Below are 17,736 nucleotides of genomic sequence, written 5' to 3' on the forward strand. Positions count from 1 at the left end.
CCGGTAATTGAGCGTCGCTTTCGCGTGCTTGCTCTCAAGCGCAATGTTGACTTCTGACAGATAACATATGCGACTCGCGATAGCATTCCTCTCAGATAGATACTCACCTCTACACAGCTTTAATCCTTTACACTCGAAATACCAGTTGTACTAGTACGATTTTTCCGTTTCGGAAAGGAATCCGCGCGACATCGTTGAAATCCCACGTCGCGAAACCCGTCAGTTTCGCCGCGACTCGAGCATGACTCGAGTGTTGCGAACAAGATCGAGTAGTGGCAGTTACTTTCAGGCGCGATTAGTCATAGCTGTCCTCGATTTGCCATGGTACCGTTAATATAAAATTAATCTTTTCTTCGTCTATTCCCTCTTTGTGGTCGTTGAATTGCGTCAAGCTTGTTGTACATAGCAATGTTGTACATAGTCATCGTTGCCGTGCAATCGCGACGACATGTTTTCTCGTTATAAAGTCAGCGAAAATCATCGTACAAAGTCAGAATGTAAGAATTAGTCAATTAGGATTATCAGGAAAACGATTGATCTATCGGAATTTTAGAAAATTAATGTAAGATGCGAAACAATAGCGAAGCCCGAGCTTGTTAACGCAACGATCGTCACTATATTCATAGAACATCGAACTGTATTAATAGTCTTCCTTGGTGGTGCGGAGAACGCGGGTGTCCATTTGAATCGAATCAAACCTATTGATCGGCGAGCTTCCATTAAACGTAGACCAATCTTCTCGAGGACGCGAACTTTGTTACGCGGACTTATCTAGACGTTCACGTCGACAAACTTGAAAATCGAGTTCTCCCGCTCTCAAGAATCTTCGTCGCGATAATAAACCCGCGTACAAACTTAATTTACGTTCATCAGCGTAGAGCAGCGCTTACGGATGAACGAATTTCAACGAAAGCACCATCGCTGGCCTTCGATGTGCAAAAAATGACAATGAATAACTGAGTCGAAACTAGGTAACGAATCGCCAAAAATGGAATAAAAGTCGATCGATCGGTCCGAAGGATCAACGATCACGAAATGATAACAGTCAGCCGAATAGACGAAGAAAAGATTGGTGAAAGAGAAAAGTGTCGTATCTATTATAGATGCTGTCGACGGTAAGCGTCTCGCCTTTCAGAATCTGTAGCTCTTCTTTACCCACGACCCTACAATTTTTCCTTTTGACGCGATCTCACGCGTTATGTTGTTCCTCGGTTGACCTAGATGCAACGACCGCGTCTCCGATGCATCGCACGTGTCCGCTAGCGACAGGGAAACTGTCGATACCTGACAAACATACTTCCATTCAACCTATTTGCATATACGCGAACAAATCGCTCGTTTACCGAATTTGGTTCGTGGAGATAGATGACGCATCGTGTGAATGGCCATTCAAAAAATGGGATGATTTCTGGCGTGTAAACGAGAATCGTTTCGCGGTAAAGAGATGATTACGTTTTGGCAGAAACTCTTTACGCCTGCGTACGTCTGCAAGATGTTAAAAGAATAGTGGAACGAGCGCAGAGTTGACCGAAGATAGAGCTCACGGCCTACTTTTTCGCCAGCTTCTCCAGTCCTCTCGAGGCCTCCTATAAAGAGATAAGATGCGAAACTTTTGATCGAGCTGTACTCGTTTCTGAATCGCGTCCTCTGGCAGAGGACTAAGGTACACAAGAGCGTGAATCGTATCTCGTTGGAAAGAAATGACGCGCGAAATCGTTCAAAATCTTTCGCTTCGCTTTTGCGAGACGATCGATCGAGTAATTTTCCCCGTTTTCCAGGTAGCGACGCCTTCAATCGCGCGATGCTCATGAACGTAGGATACGTGGAAGCCTTGAAGGAACGACCTTTCGACTGTTTCATTTTTCACGATGTCGACCTACTTCCCGAAGACGATAGAAATCTGTACACGTGCCCGGAACAACCGAGGCACATGTCCGTTGCAGTGGACAAGTTCAAATACAGGTATCGCGCTAACATCGAACCAGATACGTTGTTTCAACTATATATTTCAACTTCGATTTCTTTCGTCACGCGTGTCGTCGTTGTTCTATGCAGGCTACCATATGCCGATTTATTCGGCGGCGTGTCGGCGATGTCATGCGAGCAATTTCACCTGGTAAACGGATTCAGCAACGTGTTCTGGGGTTGGGGCGGCGAGGACGACGACATGGCGAATCGAATCAAAGCGCACGGTCTTCATATCTCCCGATATCCAGCGAACGTGGCACGGTATAAGATGCTTACGCACAAGAAGGAGAAGGCTAATCCGAAAAGGTGAGCCGTCGACCGATTCGATCCGGTATTCGCGTACAAATACCAACGCTTAATCTTGAATTTCTTCGCCTTACGCAGATACGAGTATCTAAAGACGGGCAAGAAAAGATTCTCCACGGACGGACTGAGCAATCTTCAATACGAGCTGGTCGACAAACAGAAGCCAAAGTTGTACACGTGGCTTCTGATAAAGCTGACGCCTCCGCAACCTAGCTGATGGCTGTCTTGGATCGGATAGCGACCCGATCTGCTCGAGATCGCTTAAGAAGAATATCCTTTCGATCCAAACGCGAAATGTCGCGGAGTAGGAAACGAGTTACGCTCCGACGACGCGTCGCGTTCTCAACGTAGCAAGGTAAATCTCTTAAAAACGAAAGACGGAATAAGAAGAAAAGAGGCGAAGACACTTTTTTATTGGGTTCGAGGAACATGGATTATTGAAAGAAGTCAGTGTTTCAGCCGCTTTAGGATACCGACGAGTTGGACGAGTTGTTTCTCCCGTGATTTTGTCATCAGCGGCGAATGGGAGAAACGTTGTTACGTGATATATTTTTATTCCTCGTATTTTTTTATCGCAACGATAGATTAAAGACCACGTAGAATGTAGCGTACGAGCTAACGTGCCAAAGGAGAGTGAGAATATATGTATGCGTGTGTGTATGCAAGTGTGTACGCGCTACCAAGAGTAAGCGAGAAGGAAAGCGTAAAGCGAGAAAACCGCGTAAAGAGAAACAGGAGTGGCAGCTGTGCCATCCTTTCCGGATCCCGCTACTATAGTTATATAGTACACATATGTGTATATGTACACTTTACACGTATGTATCGGTCTATATGCGTACGCGAGTACATACGTACGAACCATAGAAAGCTCGAGGCTTCTCCGACGGCAGGCCGAGTTTCCGGTTGTCCGCTGTGTATCCAGGACAGCTTTGTAAACGACCTTTCAGCCGGTGTCGTAGGTGGCTTCCTTCGAGTTACATACCTACCGCGAACACCTTCCCGCTAGTTTCCCCATTGAATAGGACAAACAGATCCTTTCCTTTGTTTTCGACATCCCGACGCAATTTCGTTTTAATCGTGCCTTGCGACTTCCTGTGTTACGGACCTATTGCATATTGCAACTGTTGCGAACTCGAATTTTGTCACAAGTTTTGCTCCTTACTAGAAATTCAAGAATTTCGGTACGATGGAAATAAAGTCTGTGCTATCGTCTTTACGATTCGTACGACTCGATTAAGGTACTAACGAACGATTGATCTTCAGTCATCGTTCGGTGTCACAGCTTACGCGATTTCCAAAGAAATAATAAAATGAAAAAGATTGTCGGAAAACTTGAATATATATGTTTTTGGTCGTTTGAAGATAAAAAGAAGTCACGTAAACAACGGTCTCTAGCACGAATCACAGACAAAGCATATTTTTATAAGATTCATGCGGAGCTGCGAGATTTAATTATTACGTTACGCTGGTTAATTGTGTCGCGAAAGGTTTATTTCCGCGTTAGGGGCTTGTGTAATCGTGTAGACGAACGTGCAACGGAAACGGTACTTAAGCGTATAACGTGAACTAATGTCGGAACCCCGCGTATTCGAGAGCACTCGTCGTTTATACACGTTTCCTCGAAATATGTTAAAAACCGTACACGCGTTTACATATACACGATACACGCATAAACACACATTTGCTACGATACCGCCAAGGCAATTCGCGCGCGCTGCTTGGAAACACGCGATCGTGTATAACAGATGAAGAAAGCGGTAGAAAAATTTGATGAAAAAATTCCAGTAAATTTTCGTTCGCCTGGAACGAAACTGGGCTGTCGCGGTTGTGTTTTTCAAACGGGGCGTGCGAGAATAAATGCGCAGACGAAGAAATCAGAAACAAAGAAAAAAAGAAGGAGAATGAAAAAAGTTTTCGGTCGAATCGAGACACACACAAATACATATCACGTGTAACGTAAAGTACGCGGTTGGATGGCGTCACACGACGTTCGATCGTTTGGGTTTCGATGCTTAAATCGTTAAGGGTGAGAGTACGGGCTGTGAATAATGCACCTTCCTTGCGGCGACAAAAATCTCGCGGAACAGAATACGAGAACGAGCACGGTAGAATTACGCCAATAGGCAGACGTTTTCTGCGCGTCGCGCCGCTCGTGTTTGTAGAGTGAAACATTGGATACCGGGAGAACAGGTTTCGGAATCGAACACAGGCACGCAGTCCTCTGTACGCTCGGTATGCGCCTCGTTAATCGTTGTTCCTACCGATCGAATTTCAAACGGTGTTACTCGAGATGAGATCGATGTTGCTCGTTTTTCATGGCTATCGAGTGTCCAGCGTCCTTCCTTCTACCGTGCTCTTGACTCTTACTATTTCGAAGAAGCTCGTTAACATTAAACGCGAAGTTAACGTTTAAAGGAGAACGATACACGCGAGACGATTCCGCTTTATTATAAGGATACTGTGTACAAGGCATTATCGAATAATCGATAATAGGTAACAATAAGAGAATAAGCAAGCGGAAGGTTGAAAGACGTCGGGAAACGTCAATGAGTTTAACCGATTCGTTGAAAACGAACGTCCTTTTTTTATTATGATTATTATCATTATTGTTACTATTACTACTATTCTCGCTATTACTATTACTATTTACTACTACTGTCACAACAACAACAACTACTACTACTACTACTATGTACTGCTGTTGTTGCTGCTACCACTATTACCACTATTACTACTATTACTACTACTACTGCGGCTGCTACCTACTATGTACTATTTTCTTTCTTGTTTCGATCGTTGTTCCTTCCGAACGGTTCTCCGTTGTAACATTATGTTCACGCGCGTCTCGGATGACGATCGAGACAAGACATTACAAGGAAAGGAATATTTTCGTAGATACATTTCATCGACAAATACGAAAGAAATACAAATTTTGTTGGTTAAACGTTTAATCCGTACTCGGTTATACTCGTCTCGCGCAACTTTGTAAAAGGCACGACGATTGAAACGAAGGGAGTAGCGTAAGCAGATTTTAGCTATTTATACGAAGGTAATGAAGAATGCGGTGTGTAATATACGTACGATTATTCGTAATCCGTCGCTTATATCGAGAATAATTATTAAGGTATCATGGTATTAAGGTGCATATTCGCGAATGAACACGGATACGAGGACGTGGTTAAATCGAAATAGAAACGACGAAATAAATAAGGCGTAGGAAAATGTAACTCGTATCTTCGTGTACGTAATACACGATGTGTTTGCAGTTTATTTGGAAGATTAGAATTTTTCACAAGTTACGCTCGTGATGTATCGAAATAATAAATCCTGTTAAAGCTTCTCCTCGTAAATCTCTCGGGTCTTTCTTCAATAATTGTCTTTAACGTTTTATCTCGTTTTGCCATTATTTTGTTTTGTAATTATTATGCATTTCAAACGTTCCAGAAAGTGGATTTTTTTTTGCAGAGATCTAACCACAAGACTTCACGTATCTTGCCTTTCCCGCAAGATTTCCTGAACCATGTTCTCCATGTTCTTGACCGTAAATTTGGCGGCTGTGCTTAAAAATTGTATCATAAAATCGTGATTTAAAAGTCGATGCGCCAACACGATGTCCTTCTCGTCGTTCAGATCCACGTCTCTCAATTCTTCGTATATTGAAGCTAACTTTTCAGGGAAACTCTTGCACTTGCCGATAAGTTCCGAGTGTAATACATTCCATGACAATGCCGCGGCCAGTACAGTCTGAAACGATCGAGCAAAAGAATGAAACTGACCGGACGAACGTGAGTATTTCGATACATCGAAAGTACGGTGACGAGTTATAAACAGAGAAAGCCGTTTTTGTATTTACAGTGCTTCAAAGTACAAGAAAAGTATTTTCAAATTCTATACCCTATACTTTGTAAAAATGTAATATAATATATCGTAGTACAATCGAAAAGCTTCCCTAAGAAAAGATCTACAGGCTCATGATAGATATGCAGTCCGAGGCACCTATTATTGTCTCAATTTCAGATGCAATTGACTCTGTTTATTATGTTTCACGATCTCCTTCCAGAAAGCTGTTCGATCAGTTGAATTTATCAACAACTATTTCCCTACTTATATACTCGTCGCTGTACAAAATAAAAACTGCAATTGCTTTCAAAAGTTCCTTACAAGGCAAATATCAAGAGTAAGCCAATAAATGACCACTTCGTGGTCCACTACGAAACATTTCTGCATGCTCTCAGCTGACGTGTGTTCACCGACAGCGAACGATTCGAGCGTTTCCACACTCTCAGGTAGGATCGGTTCACCAAAAAGTTTCAACGCGCTCGTTTCCTCCAGTTCCTGGTCCGAATCTCGATCGATTCTTCTTTGGACCTGATACATCAGGCACTCCAGGATCGTCTTCGCAACCTGAAACGTATCGTACTCGTAGATACTCCAAAACTGTTTGAATAATATGTATTCTAACATAGAAAATTTGGTAACTCGGAAGTTGGAAAAATTCTGCATCTTTGGCTACGAGTAAAGTATATCATGCGGAATGCAACCCTATCTTCTTCTCGCCATAATTCGGTTTTATAAAACCGAAGATCATCATCGTTTGAAAAAAATTCCAAATTTCCTTTTTCGTGAGATATCTAAAAACCGATAAAACTGTCTAAGAAATGTTTAAACAAAAGTTCACCCGCATAGCCATTCCTTGAAAGGAATTTTTTCAATGTACGTGTTAAAATACCTCTGGTGATCCTTTTATTAATAAAAACTGTTACTGTACACGAGCGCGGTCAAATTTAATAGTAATTATTTTCATATAAATGAATTTAAAATCAGAATAAATTACTCGGTATCGTGTTCTAAAGTCGGTTCGCTAAAGAAAACTGCTAAAATGGACATCATATCTGATAATAATTGGTTTATTCGATTGAAAAAAATGTAAGGCGTAGGTCACTGACAAATACGAAAAGGAGGTATCCAGAAGTATCTTAACATGTATATTAAAAAAGATTTCTTCAGGAACGATGATTCCTAAAGAGGGTGGGGGTAACTCGAAGACTATGGATTTTTTTTTAATTTTTCTTACGCGATTCGGTAGACACAATGAGACGATACAATTTCTGTTTTAAGCTCGTTTTTAGATATCTTCCACTGATCTTGAGACATTTCAGGAGAAAAAATTTTGAATTTCTTTCGAGAGATGATTTCATTCTTAAAATCGAATTACGACAGGAAAAAAGTAAGATTTTATTACATAAAGAATGGCATACTTTATTTGTACCCAAAGTTTCAGAATTTCTCAAATTTCCAGTTTGTCTAACCTTCCCTGCAAGTATTAGGTCGTCCTAAAAGTTTCTTTCCTTTTATAAGGAAGCAATGGATACACAACATTTTCCGTTTTATATTGTTTTGTCGAATTACGTATGATCCATTTTGTTCTGTCAAAATAAAGATCACAACGTTCGACAGATTAGGTTTCATGTTTGCATAGAGATGCGTCGTTGTAAAAGACGTGTTTGTAAAAGAAAGACACTTTTCGGACGATCATGTAGACGTGCAGGAATAACAATGGTTCAAGAAACCACAAAATTGGAAAAATTAGTTTCGTAACTACGATCGAGCTAATTGGAAGGTAATTATTTGTGACACCTACCTCGAGAGGTCCGTCAGAAGACGGTTGTCGAGCCTCTCGAGCCAGTCGCTTCCGCTCTAGAAGTTCCTCGACGTATCTTTCGCCCTCGTGCATATCGGTGCAGACACGGTTGCCTAGAGCCAAGGCCAGCGCTTTTGCAAATCCGTCTCGCGGAGTTTCGTCCTTGCAGAAAGCCAACAGCAGCGCGGTATAGTTAACCGAGTATCGATCCGTCATGTACATCCGACACAGCAGTTTTTTGGCCGACATTCGCCTGAGCGTTTCTTCGGGACTCAAGCAATGCAGCAACGACACGTCGACTTGCGAGGCAGGTCGGCTCGATCGCATGGAGAAAGTCGCGTCAGTGTCCAATTGGTACAGTTCCTCCTCGTCCAGGTCCTCTGAACCTTTTCGAAACTCGTCGAAAGGAAGCTGCTGTACATTGGCAGAACCGTCCGAGCATTCGAGAAACCACAGCGACGTTCGACCGTACTGAGCTACAGTCACCACTTCTCTCAACTCGGGATCCTGAATCCTGAAGCGATCCCTGGCTATTAACGTTTCTTGACAGTTCGGAATGGGAAGGTCCATCGCGCAAACGAGAAATTCTCGCCAATCGACGTATTCGACGGAACCGGAAAATCTAGCAAGCAATTTCGAGATTTCGCCCAGTCGAAGTTGGTACCAAGAGCATGGCAGCAACATTGGCTCTCCCTCTTCCTGGCCGTGGCTCGCTAAATCTTGAAAGATATAAACTAGGCTGCGTTCGCATATCATTCCACTTGGCGCGACTCGTTTAAATATCTCCATCAAGCGCGCGAGGCTGGCTATTCGGAATCGGGAGGACGACGCGATCTCTTCCACGCGCTTCGGCTTCTCCGGTTCTACTTCCATCATGTACACGTTCGATCGGACGACGAACCGGTCACCCTCTAGTAGCAGCTCTGTCTCCAGCACTCTACTCTCCTCGATCGCGAAACAGAACACATTCGCCATGTCGTTCACGCTCTTCATCTCCCGCCAATATCTGTACGATCGTAAACGATGAAAACGGTAACGGGCACAAGAACGGTGATTGACAGGCGCCGAGCGATACATTCTTATGTCAACGTTCGGATACTCTTTCGTTTCTTTCAGTTAAACAACGGCGAAAATTTCGACAAAATGATCGACATAAGAATTAAAGGAGAAAGTAACTATAAAACCACCGATGATTAACCTGTCTACGATGGCATCGTAAATGCCGTGGAAGGTCCTTTGCAACGTCCTCAACAAGAAAGCGACATCCAGTCGAGCCACGTTCACTATCGAGTCCAGTTTCTCACGAACTCTTTCTATCTCGTAGGTAATGGCGTAGCGCCATTCCAAAATTAGATCTTGACCCCTCGACGCCATTTTCCCAATGATCGAATCGGACGAATCGGTCGAAAAGTCTTTGTTCTTGGAAATTGCCATCTGTTCTCTTCTAATCGCTTCGTTGCTAGCCGCGAACAACGTTTCCACGATACTTTTCACATATCGAACGTTTTCTACGATTCTCGTAAACAAACTGTTGTTCTCCATGTTGTCGATAGTTTTCTGTCTGTCGACAAACGCGTCGTTGATCTCCATTCGAAGAGATTCGCGATCGAGGGCAGGTGGAGCAGCGGCGTATGTTATCGTCGACCGTCTGTCTTTGGTTTTCAGTCTTCCTCTTGCCTTTCGATCAGGCGATTTTTCGACAAAATTCGAAGGTTCGAACGGTGGCTGCTCTTGGAAATCCCGCTGTTCGTTGCCATCGTCCACGTCGTTTTCCCTGTCGTTCGTCTCGATTTCGATTTTATTCAGAACAACCTTCGAAACGCCGATTTCTCGCAGCGGTTGTTTCATCATTCCGAAATAGTAATCTTGCAACAAACGTATCGTGTCGACGCATCGATCGATCTCCGCTTGAACGATGCCGATGTACGTGTTAAACAGAACTACCGCCTCGTAAACAGCCCACTGGTCGTTGACGAATCGCCTCCGTTCCTCCTCAGCTTCGCGTCTTCTCCGATCGCAAATTTCCCAAAGTTCCGTTTGGAAATCTGCCACGCGACGATGCAGCTCGCACTTGACGTCCGCGTCGTTCCGTGCGTCCTCGTCGATCGCGTTGAACGCCTGATGAAATCGGTGCAGCAGATCCTGTTTGTTATCAGGTCGTTTAACAAACTCCAACGCGTTTCTCGTTATGAAATCTGCATATGGAACGATACTCGACGCGTGGATGCTCTTGAGGAGGAGCAATTCCTTTATTTCCTCCACGTAGATCTCTTCCAAGCTCTCCCACAGGCTTGCCAAATTTTCTAGCAACGCGAAAGGCAAAGGAAAGTCGACCCATTGCCAATTGGGTTCACCAGGTCTGGCTGGTCGCGGTTCGAACTCCATCTGGAAATCGTCGGATACGAGATCTTGCTTCGCCTCCTCTTCCATGGCGTCGTCGTCCACGTCGGACTCGAGTTGCGCGTACTCTTCCTCGGTTACCAGCTGTCGAACGACGGCCTCCTTCAAGGTCGCGCCACGTTTCGTCTCACGCTCGAACATATTCAACGCATCGCCGAATAATTCCTCGGAAGGTTTCCTCTGCAACGGGTCGCCTATCATAAGTCTGGCCAATTTCTTCAACGTGGCCAAATCGAAGGTGGAATAGTAGAGAATGCGAGCGATCTTGCGGGACGCGTAGAATTTGTCGATCGATGGCGAGTCCTCGTTCAACGTTTCGTAAGTTCGAACTCCTATTTCGAAGTATTTTGGTTGTTGCTTCACTCGAACGAAGAGCGTGGCGAATGTACGACTCGCGGGTTCGGCTTGTAGCTCCGCGCCCGGATCGTGTACCAGCTTTGCCTGTCTGTAAAATCGATGGAAAAATGACGGAGTTTACAAACGCGCAGTGTCCTTAGCGAGATTTTCGATTTACGATTTGTTTCTAATTGCCTGTTTAACGAGTATGGGTCGGACTTGTCTTCGAAGACGATTCTCGGAGTCACGGTCTCGATGTCCTCTATGGTAACGTCGTCGAAATCGAGCAACTTTGGGTCGGGAGGTGGAGCCGAGCCCGTCATCGCCGTCTCCAGTCGCGACATTTGCTCGTAAGTGTTGGGATAATCGAGCAGAACCCAACCTTTCGCGTTCACCAAGCTCTTCAAGTACTCGATCAAGATCTTGGTCGCGAGATCGTCCGTGATCGGTTCGCCCAACGTTAGAAATTCATAGGCCCACTTACCTGCGCGCATTCGAGAATTCAAGAATCGCGAATCTCTCGGTGCAAAGGAAAAGGGAGTTTGAAAGATTAGATCGCAAAGATTGGATCGAGCGCCTCACTCGAACCTACCAATGTACGCGGCATCGGTCAATACGGGATCTAAATCGTCGTACGGTATGTTCCTCGGAGTTTGCGTTTGCTTATCGCGAGTGTTCGATTCTTCCTCCGTCTCTGATTTTGCCGAAACGAATAACTTTCTCTCGCCAGTCACGCCTTTCCTCGTTGTCGTTTCCGGCGAGGAAGTTGCCCATTTCGAATCTTTACCGAGTCTATCCATCCTGGCGCACGAGATTTGCCCTTTTTCGCTCTCCAGCTTCCTAATGACGTCCGTCGTCGCAGCGATTATATTCGAATCGATGTACTCCACATCGGACATCTCCTGCTTGTACCTGTCAACGACCACGTGTTTTCAGGTCGTCGGTACCAGTTACGCGGTAAAGCACAATTTCGGATGAGTACTTGGACTGCGTGTGACTAGTGTAAACACGAGTGAGAGTGCGCGAATGCCCGATGATAGCGAAAGTTCTAAAACTCTAAGAATCTCGTATCGATCGAGAAGCATACGGTACAACGAAGTAAGATCTCTCGACGTGTATATTCGTTGTAACGTATTATAGCGAATGATTCGGCGAAGCAGTACTTCGTACCCATCCATAAAGGAATGTCTAACATACCGTTCCAGACAATAATTAATCGCGTCTTCCATTCTCACAGTCCGAATAGCAGATCGATCGAGCAGCGCTCGAATCGACTCGCAAACCGCGGGGTTTCCTATCCCGAGAACGATCGTCACGTTCTTGAATTTCTGCAGCAAGGTTTGAGATCGGTCCACGGGATGAACATGAAGGAAGTTGAGAAGTCGATGCACGATGTATCCAAGCACCGCGCGTCCCAGCTTGACAAGATCTTGCAATTCTTCGGCCAGCTCCGGCAACGACTCGTTCCAAGGTGGGTTCGTTTCCAAATAATTGTCGAACAGAGCATCTCGCAGCAAATCCATCTTGTCAACCTCCATCCACATATCCGATTTCAGCAACATTTCGAGCTCCTGCTCCGAGGGTTGTTTGTGTTTTCCATTGTAAGGTACTTCTTCGTCGAAGATGGGCTGCGACTTGAGAAACAGCATCTTCCATTCGCTGAGAAGAACGAGCGGTACGCAACCGTCGTTCACTCGTCGGTGGTCACCCACGTTCAACGCGATGCTCGCCAAGTCGTCGACGATGTCTCGGCAAAATCGCCAGTGCTTCTCCCGTATCTTTCGTATCTTTTCCATCAAAAGCCGTTGGCGCAATTCGCATATTCTTCGGCATTCGATTTCAATGTCTTTCTGTCGCTTGCTCACCAGATCCTGAGCTCTTTCGTAGCTCGCGCGATGCTCCACCTCCTTTGCTTCTACGGTTATGTCCTCGACGACCTTCTGATTTTCGGCCATTATATTCTTCTGCTCGCGGACCTCGCACAATTTCGTCACGATCTGTTTCTCGTATCTCGACTGGTCCAACACTCGCTTCGCGATTTCTTCGTCGAACGTTCTTTCCTGTTTCTCCGCCACTCTCTCCCACAATTCCGAGAGCAGCGCTTTCTGCATCTTCGATTTCAGAGCGGTAGCAGTTGCTGCGCGCTTGCTACGATTCTTTAACCACTCGACGTACACTCTGGCCATTTCTGGATCATCCGCGATCGCTCTCATCTCCGCAGCCTCTTTTTCTCCTTCTTCTCTTTCTCCTCTTTTCCTTTGTCTTTCCCGTTCGACTTCTTCTTCCACTTCCTTTTCTTTGTCGTTTGGCCCGCCTTCTTTGCCCGGCTTCTTCCGAACCCGGTGCTGATAAGCAAACCGGTCCAATTCCTCGCTATGCTCCTGTCTAATGTCTAGCAATGTTTTCGTACTCTAAACGCACAGGGGCGAAAGGCAACTTGTATGACAAGGCGGTGTACGACGCACCCGGATGATAGACGATGCAGAGTAGGTACTCTTCGTGGAAAGGATATAGCGAGGTCATAAATCGAAAATATTCCTCGGTTTCGTCGAAATTCAATAAAATTCGGATCTTCCTAGTACTCGTGTATATCGATACCTGACTGTTATGGCCTCGCTAGAGTATTCCACCAAGAATACTTACATAGATACCTCGGCTGGCCACTGCTCTACGCTGGGTTGCGCCACGGTGTACGACGTGGGAACAGCCATCAACTTCTCTCGTTCTTTTTGAAACTTTGCTAGTATGATTGGGAGGTTGGTACGATGCCAGTCAACGACGTCCTTTCCCTTCGCCAACTTCTTCGACAAAGAGTGTTCCATCGGTTGATACGGTGGAGGGTCCTCGCAGACTTTCGTCACTTCGAACTTCTTCGACGTGGGTACGAATTTTTCCCTCTCTTTTTGCAGTGTGATAAAGTGCAACCTGTCCTTGGTTTCCAGGCACAGGTACAGCCTGTAGAACAAGCGCATCGACGTGGTACCTTTGCCGCAGGAAATTTCTTCGATGCTTTCATCGTCGCTATCGATTCCCACGAATCGCAACCAAAACTTCAAGTGCTTCAGATTTACTCTGCAGAGAGCAGGATCTTGGGTAACGACGATCGTGTCCAACTGATCGCGGTTTATTATGTCGTAGCTGTGCAGAATCTGTGCGAGAAGCGAGCCGTCCCTGGTGTAGTAACCAAACACCTCGGGCGTCAGATCGATCAAGATTCCTAGCCTCGCTTGTATCCAGTTTCGTAGAATGTCACCCATCGTCGAATATCTTGCGATTGATTCAAGCGTATGTCGTTGTCTATATGTCGGAGGTCTTACGACCAACTCGTTGTTCCTCCTGTCCTACCAAGTCGAAATATAGGTTCGCTCGTCTTCGTCATTTTCCGAATATTTGTCGCGAATATTTGGCCGCGTCTGAAGCTTGCCACCGATCGTTCGATCGATTCGTATGTCGTTCGTTTTGTACGTGGCAACGTGGACGACGCATTCCTTACCTTCGTCGTGGAATATACAGATGCCGTAGCATACCATGAAATTATATTTGAATTTCTAGGACATTCGTAAAAATCGAATGGAAGACGGTGAAGCGAGAAGAGTTAAAAACCGTGCATATAAAAAGTGTGTACTCTTTATTATTCCCTTTATACTCCACTGCACATACACGACGTGTTACAGGCCTATAGGTACAGACGGGTAAAGAAAATCTTGGTTTCTCAGCTTTTTTTTTATTCACTTTAAACCAACAGCGTTTGAGCATTGGTTCGGTTCTGCCAAGAAATAACCACAGGATGATCGTTTACGCCTAGAAACGTGGCTTCGAACTTCATCGGGGGAAGTTCCGTTTTCTCGACGGTAATAAACGTTAAATAAACGATAAATAAACGGAGAATGAACGCTGGGGCTCGATCGCGTTGCCTCTTTGTCGTTCGCCTATTCGCTTGCGGGACTAAAAATCGGGGGTCCATCGTCGGTGCGTGAAAAAAGAAATATCAGCGAAAAAGTGTCGGCTTTCTCGGCCGATCGTTGCGATCGATATTCATTCAAGACGGCTGTGCGAAGCCGACGCGATCCATCGCCAGGACGCGTACGAGCGCCGATTCTCTTCTCTTTTACTTTCTGTCTGCCTACGTCTTCCCGTGCTTTTTCTTTCGCTTTCTCTTTCGTTTAACTTCGATCTCTGATCGGCTCGACTCGAGAATCCTCGCCCGTACGCTCTCCCTCGGATGTCGGCGAATCGTCCGGACAACATTTAGGAACCCCTTGTTGCTCGCGTTAGTCTACACCTACAAATAAGGTCCACAACGCTGCTGCTCGACGGATACATCCTTCTTCCCTGCCCCGCGACACTCGTCCGACGAGCACGCCAACGATACACGCTTTTTCGTTCTTTCTCTCAACTTTTCCGTACACAGCACTCGGTTACGGTTACCCTGCCACTCTCTCGTAACACACTCATCCGCGTAAGTACTAATCGTCGTCGTCGTCGTCGCAGCGATCATCGTAAGAAACCGTAATCACGGTAATGGTAATAATTATAGCAATAATAGAAAATCATCGCTCGCCATCGCGATCCTCGTTCTACGAAATGTATTTATAATATGTATATATATACTATATATATATACTATATATACCATATATATACATATATATATTTATATACATGTATATGTATATGTATATGTATATGTATACGGTGCCGTCGATCATGCAGTTACATCGTACCGCAGCGGTAATATAATTACATTACGACCATACTCGCTTCGATTGCTCGCCACGCAAAAAAGACAATACGCAACATCGATCTGACGTTCGCCGTTTCCCATCGTGGCTACGATAAATCGTAACTCGTTATTGTTGGTGCCGTTCAGCTGTATGTACAGAAGAGGTATACAATATGCTCGGTGATAATATTAATGTTTTCATATTTATAATAATTTACGCGCGACTACAATGGATACGGTACTCTCACACACTCTCTTTCTCTCCCTCTCTCTCTCTCTCTTTCTCTCCCTGTTTACCATTTACCGTTTCGTTGACTCCCTTCTTCTCTATCTCGCGTTTTTCGCTGTTCTTTCCTTGTGCGCCCTAGCCTTGCTGCGATTATTCGCTTCCGCGAATTACAAAACGAATTTTTTCTTTTTCCGCGCTCGTCGCGTCGATGTCGCTACCCTACATGCGTGCCATTCGAACGCGTTTCTATCCTGTGTTTTGCCTATTCTCTCTCTCTCTCTCTGTTTCCTTTTATTGCTGGGAAAGTCGATCTTCGTGAGAAAGATCCATTGGGAAAAGTCGCGAACGAAACGCAGCATGGAATGCATCGAGAAGAACGAACGGCTCGAGGAAGTAACAAGCGGCCGCTGTCTAACGCTCCTCTTTCCTTTCTTCTCCTTCTTCTTCTTCTTCTTCTTCTTTTTCTTCTTCTTTTTCTTCTTCTTCTTCGATGAGAAACAAAAGAAACGCCGTTGGAGCGAAGCTCTTTTCCACCAAGTCGGTAGGTGCAGACCACGTGTCCTCGTTTCGAGGCGTGCCGGGCATCTCTAACGCTACCATATCTAATAGGAAGGAACGGGCTCGATAACTTCACCTAAAATTCTATCTCCTAACTGTAATCTACGTGTCTACTATGCTTCGTGTGTTTCTCGCGTGTATCTGCTTATCTAGCTTCTTTCGTCTTCGTTTGTTTCTTCCTCCTTTCCGCTACTACCCTTTGCGTTTCTCAGATCCAGCCTTCCTCTTGCTCTCGCTCTTGCATTTATTCTTGCCCTCCGCGTTTTACAACACGCCTGTCCATTTGTTTGTGTATGTTTGACGTACGTGTGATACTCTCGATTTTACCACTCTACATATATATATATATATATATATATATATATATAAACGCGTAACCACGCGATAATTTTCGCTCGTGTTCTCTTTCGCGTTCACTCAAGCTCTCGCTTCCTTTTCCACCCTCTCGGTGCTCCTCCATTTCATCCCATCTGTTTCACTCGCACTACGCACTAATTTTAAACTAACACGCCGCTATACGCAAACTACTTCACCGCTAATATTTAGCAACATGGACATTGTTATTTTGCTTCATTTATTTCCTCTTTCCCTTCCCCTAAACTGGCCGACGATTAAATCGTTTCAAAATATTCGTCGCTTCTCTATTATGCCTGCTCTACCGCGCTAAGAAAAGGATTATCGTTAATTCGCTCATTACCCGACCGCTAGTTATCGTCGACTATTATTTTCTTATCGTTACAATCCCGGGTCCTTGTTCTCTTCCTACCTCTCGTACACGCGCACACACTCGCTTCCGCTCTCTCTCTCTCTCTCTCTCTCTCTCTCTCACACACTTTTTCTCCGTTTCTTGGCAATCGCTGGCGGTTGCCTATCTACGATCTAGGTAGTGGGTTCACGACTCGAAACTCGGAAGATTCGTTGCCAGGTGTCGCAGATGCGGTGACTAAAGGATCGAGCACGATCGCGATTGCCGAAGGAGTCGAGTTTCCCTCGAAACGCGCAATACGGACACGTCCGCGGAACCGGGTTCCACGGACGGAAGTCGAAAGCTAACGGCGAACCGATCGTTTGCTTCGAAGAGTCTCAAAGGCACGTCACTTTGTAGGTACCCGGTTATTCTATGCATCGTTTTCCTTTTGCGACAGGCAATGGACACGATTATCGTTATTGTTATTAATAATATTATTATTGTTATCGTTATCAATTTTGTTCTTCTTTATTATTACTCTTATTATTAGCATTACTATTCTTTGTTACTTTTACCATTAGTAGTACTATTAGTAGTATCGTTAACATTAACATTATCCATAGTATTAGCGTTAAAGTTAATACTAGAGTAAACGTCGATTACCGTAAATCGTTATTAATATTATTGTAATTATTATTATTATTACTATTATTATTATTATTATTATTGTTATCGTTATTATCGTGATTCGTTATTACGAATTTCTTTTGTCGGCTGTTGCTTTATTAGTTCAACTTTAATTACGTTCTCGTCGTCTCCGGTCACCGATATTGCGCGTTCTAAGGTCGCTCCAAGTTTCTATCGGTTGGTTGTGCAAATATCGTATA

General features: G+C 44.8%; 4 protein-coding genes across 17 annotated transcripts in view; 1 reads left to right on the forward strand and 3 right to left on the reverse strand.

Annotated features, from left to right (window-relative positions):
- LOC126864385 (beta-1,4-N-acetylgalactosaminyltransferase bre-4-like) overlaps window positions 1-5,624 on the forward strand; it is a 38,820-nt gene extending 33,196 nt beyond the window's left edge. For all 5 annotated transcript variants that reach the window (XM_050615682.1, XM_050615681.1, XM_050615684.1 and 2 more), the window contains 3 exons: window positions 1,779-1,962; window positions 2,056-2,274; window positions 2,353-5,624. In XM_050615682.1, coding sequence (XP_050471639.1) covers window positions 1,779-1,962; window positions 2,056-2,274; window positions 2,353-2,491 — 542 coding nt within the window. In that variant the 3' untranslated portion in view covers window positions 2,492-5,624. The remainder of the gene's footprint in view (window positions 1-1,778; window positions 1,963-2,055; window positions 2,275-2,352) is intronic.
- LOC126864397 (sperm flagellar protein 2-like) lies at window positions 5,414-13,263 on the reverse strand. The gene is made up of 7 exons (XM_050615706.1): window positions 11,849-13,263; window positions 11,244-11,563; window positions 10,847-11,135; window positions 9,114-10,760; window positions 7,916-8,921; window positions 6,436-6,678; window positions 5,414-6,018 (listed from the first exon to the last, which is right to left on the reverse strand). Exons 1-7 carry the CDS (start codon window positions 12,862-12,864, stop codon window positions 5,758-5,760), a joined length of 4,782 nt encoding a protein of 1,593 aa, XP_050471663.1. The 5' UTR covers window positions 12,865-13,263; the 3' UTR covers window positions 5,414-5,757.
- Window positions 13,264-13,283: 20 nt separating this feature from the next.
- LOC126864392 (uncharacterized) lies at window positions 13,284-14,120 on the reverse strand. Its single transcript, XM_050615696.1, has one exon. It carries the CDS (start codon window positions 13,906-13,908, stop codon window positions 13,291-13,293), a length of 618 nt encoding a protein of 205 aa, XP_050471653.1. The 5' UTR covers window positions 13,909-14,120; the 3' UTR covers window positions 13,284-13,290.
- A 2,223-nt stretch (window positions 14,121-16,343) lies between these two features.
- LOC126864378 (stress-activated protein kinase JNK) overlaps window positions 16,344-17,736 on the reverse strand; it is a 58,358-nt gene continuing 56,965 nt past the window's right edge. For all 10 annotated transcript variants that reach the window (XM_050615654.1, XM_050615650.1, XM_050615655.1 and 7 more), the window contains one exon: window positions 16,344-17,736. This exon is cut by the window's right edge and continues 4,968 nt beyond it. The gene's annotated coding sequence lies outside the window, so the exon portion shown is untranslated.

Source organism: Bombus huntii, chromosome 4 (genome assembly GCF_024542735.1).
Source record: "Bombus huntii isolate Logan2020A chromosome 4, iyBomHunt1.1, whole genome shotgun sequence".
NCBI lineage: Eukaryota > Metazoa > Arthropoda > Insecta > Hymenoptera > Apidae > Bombus > Bombus huntii.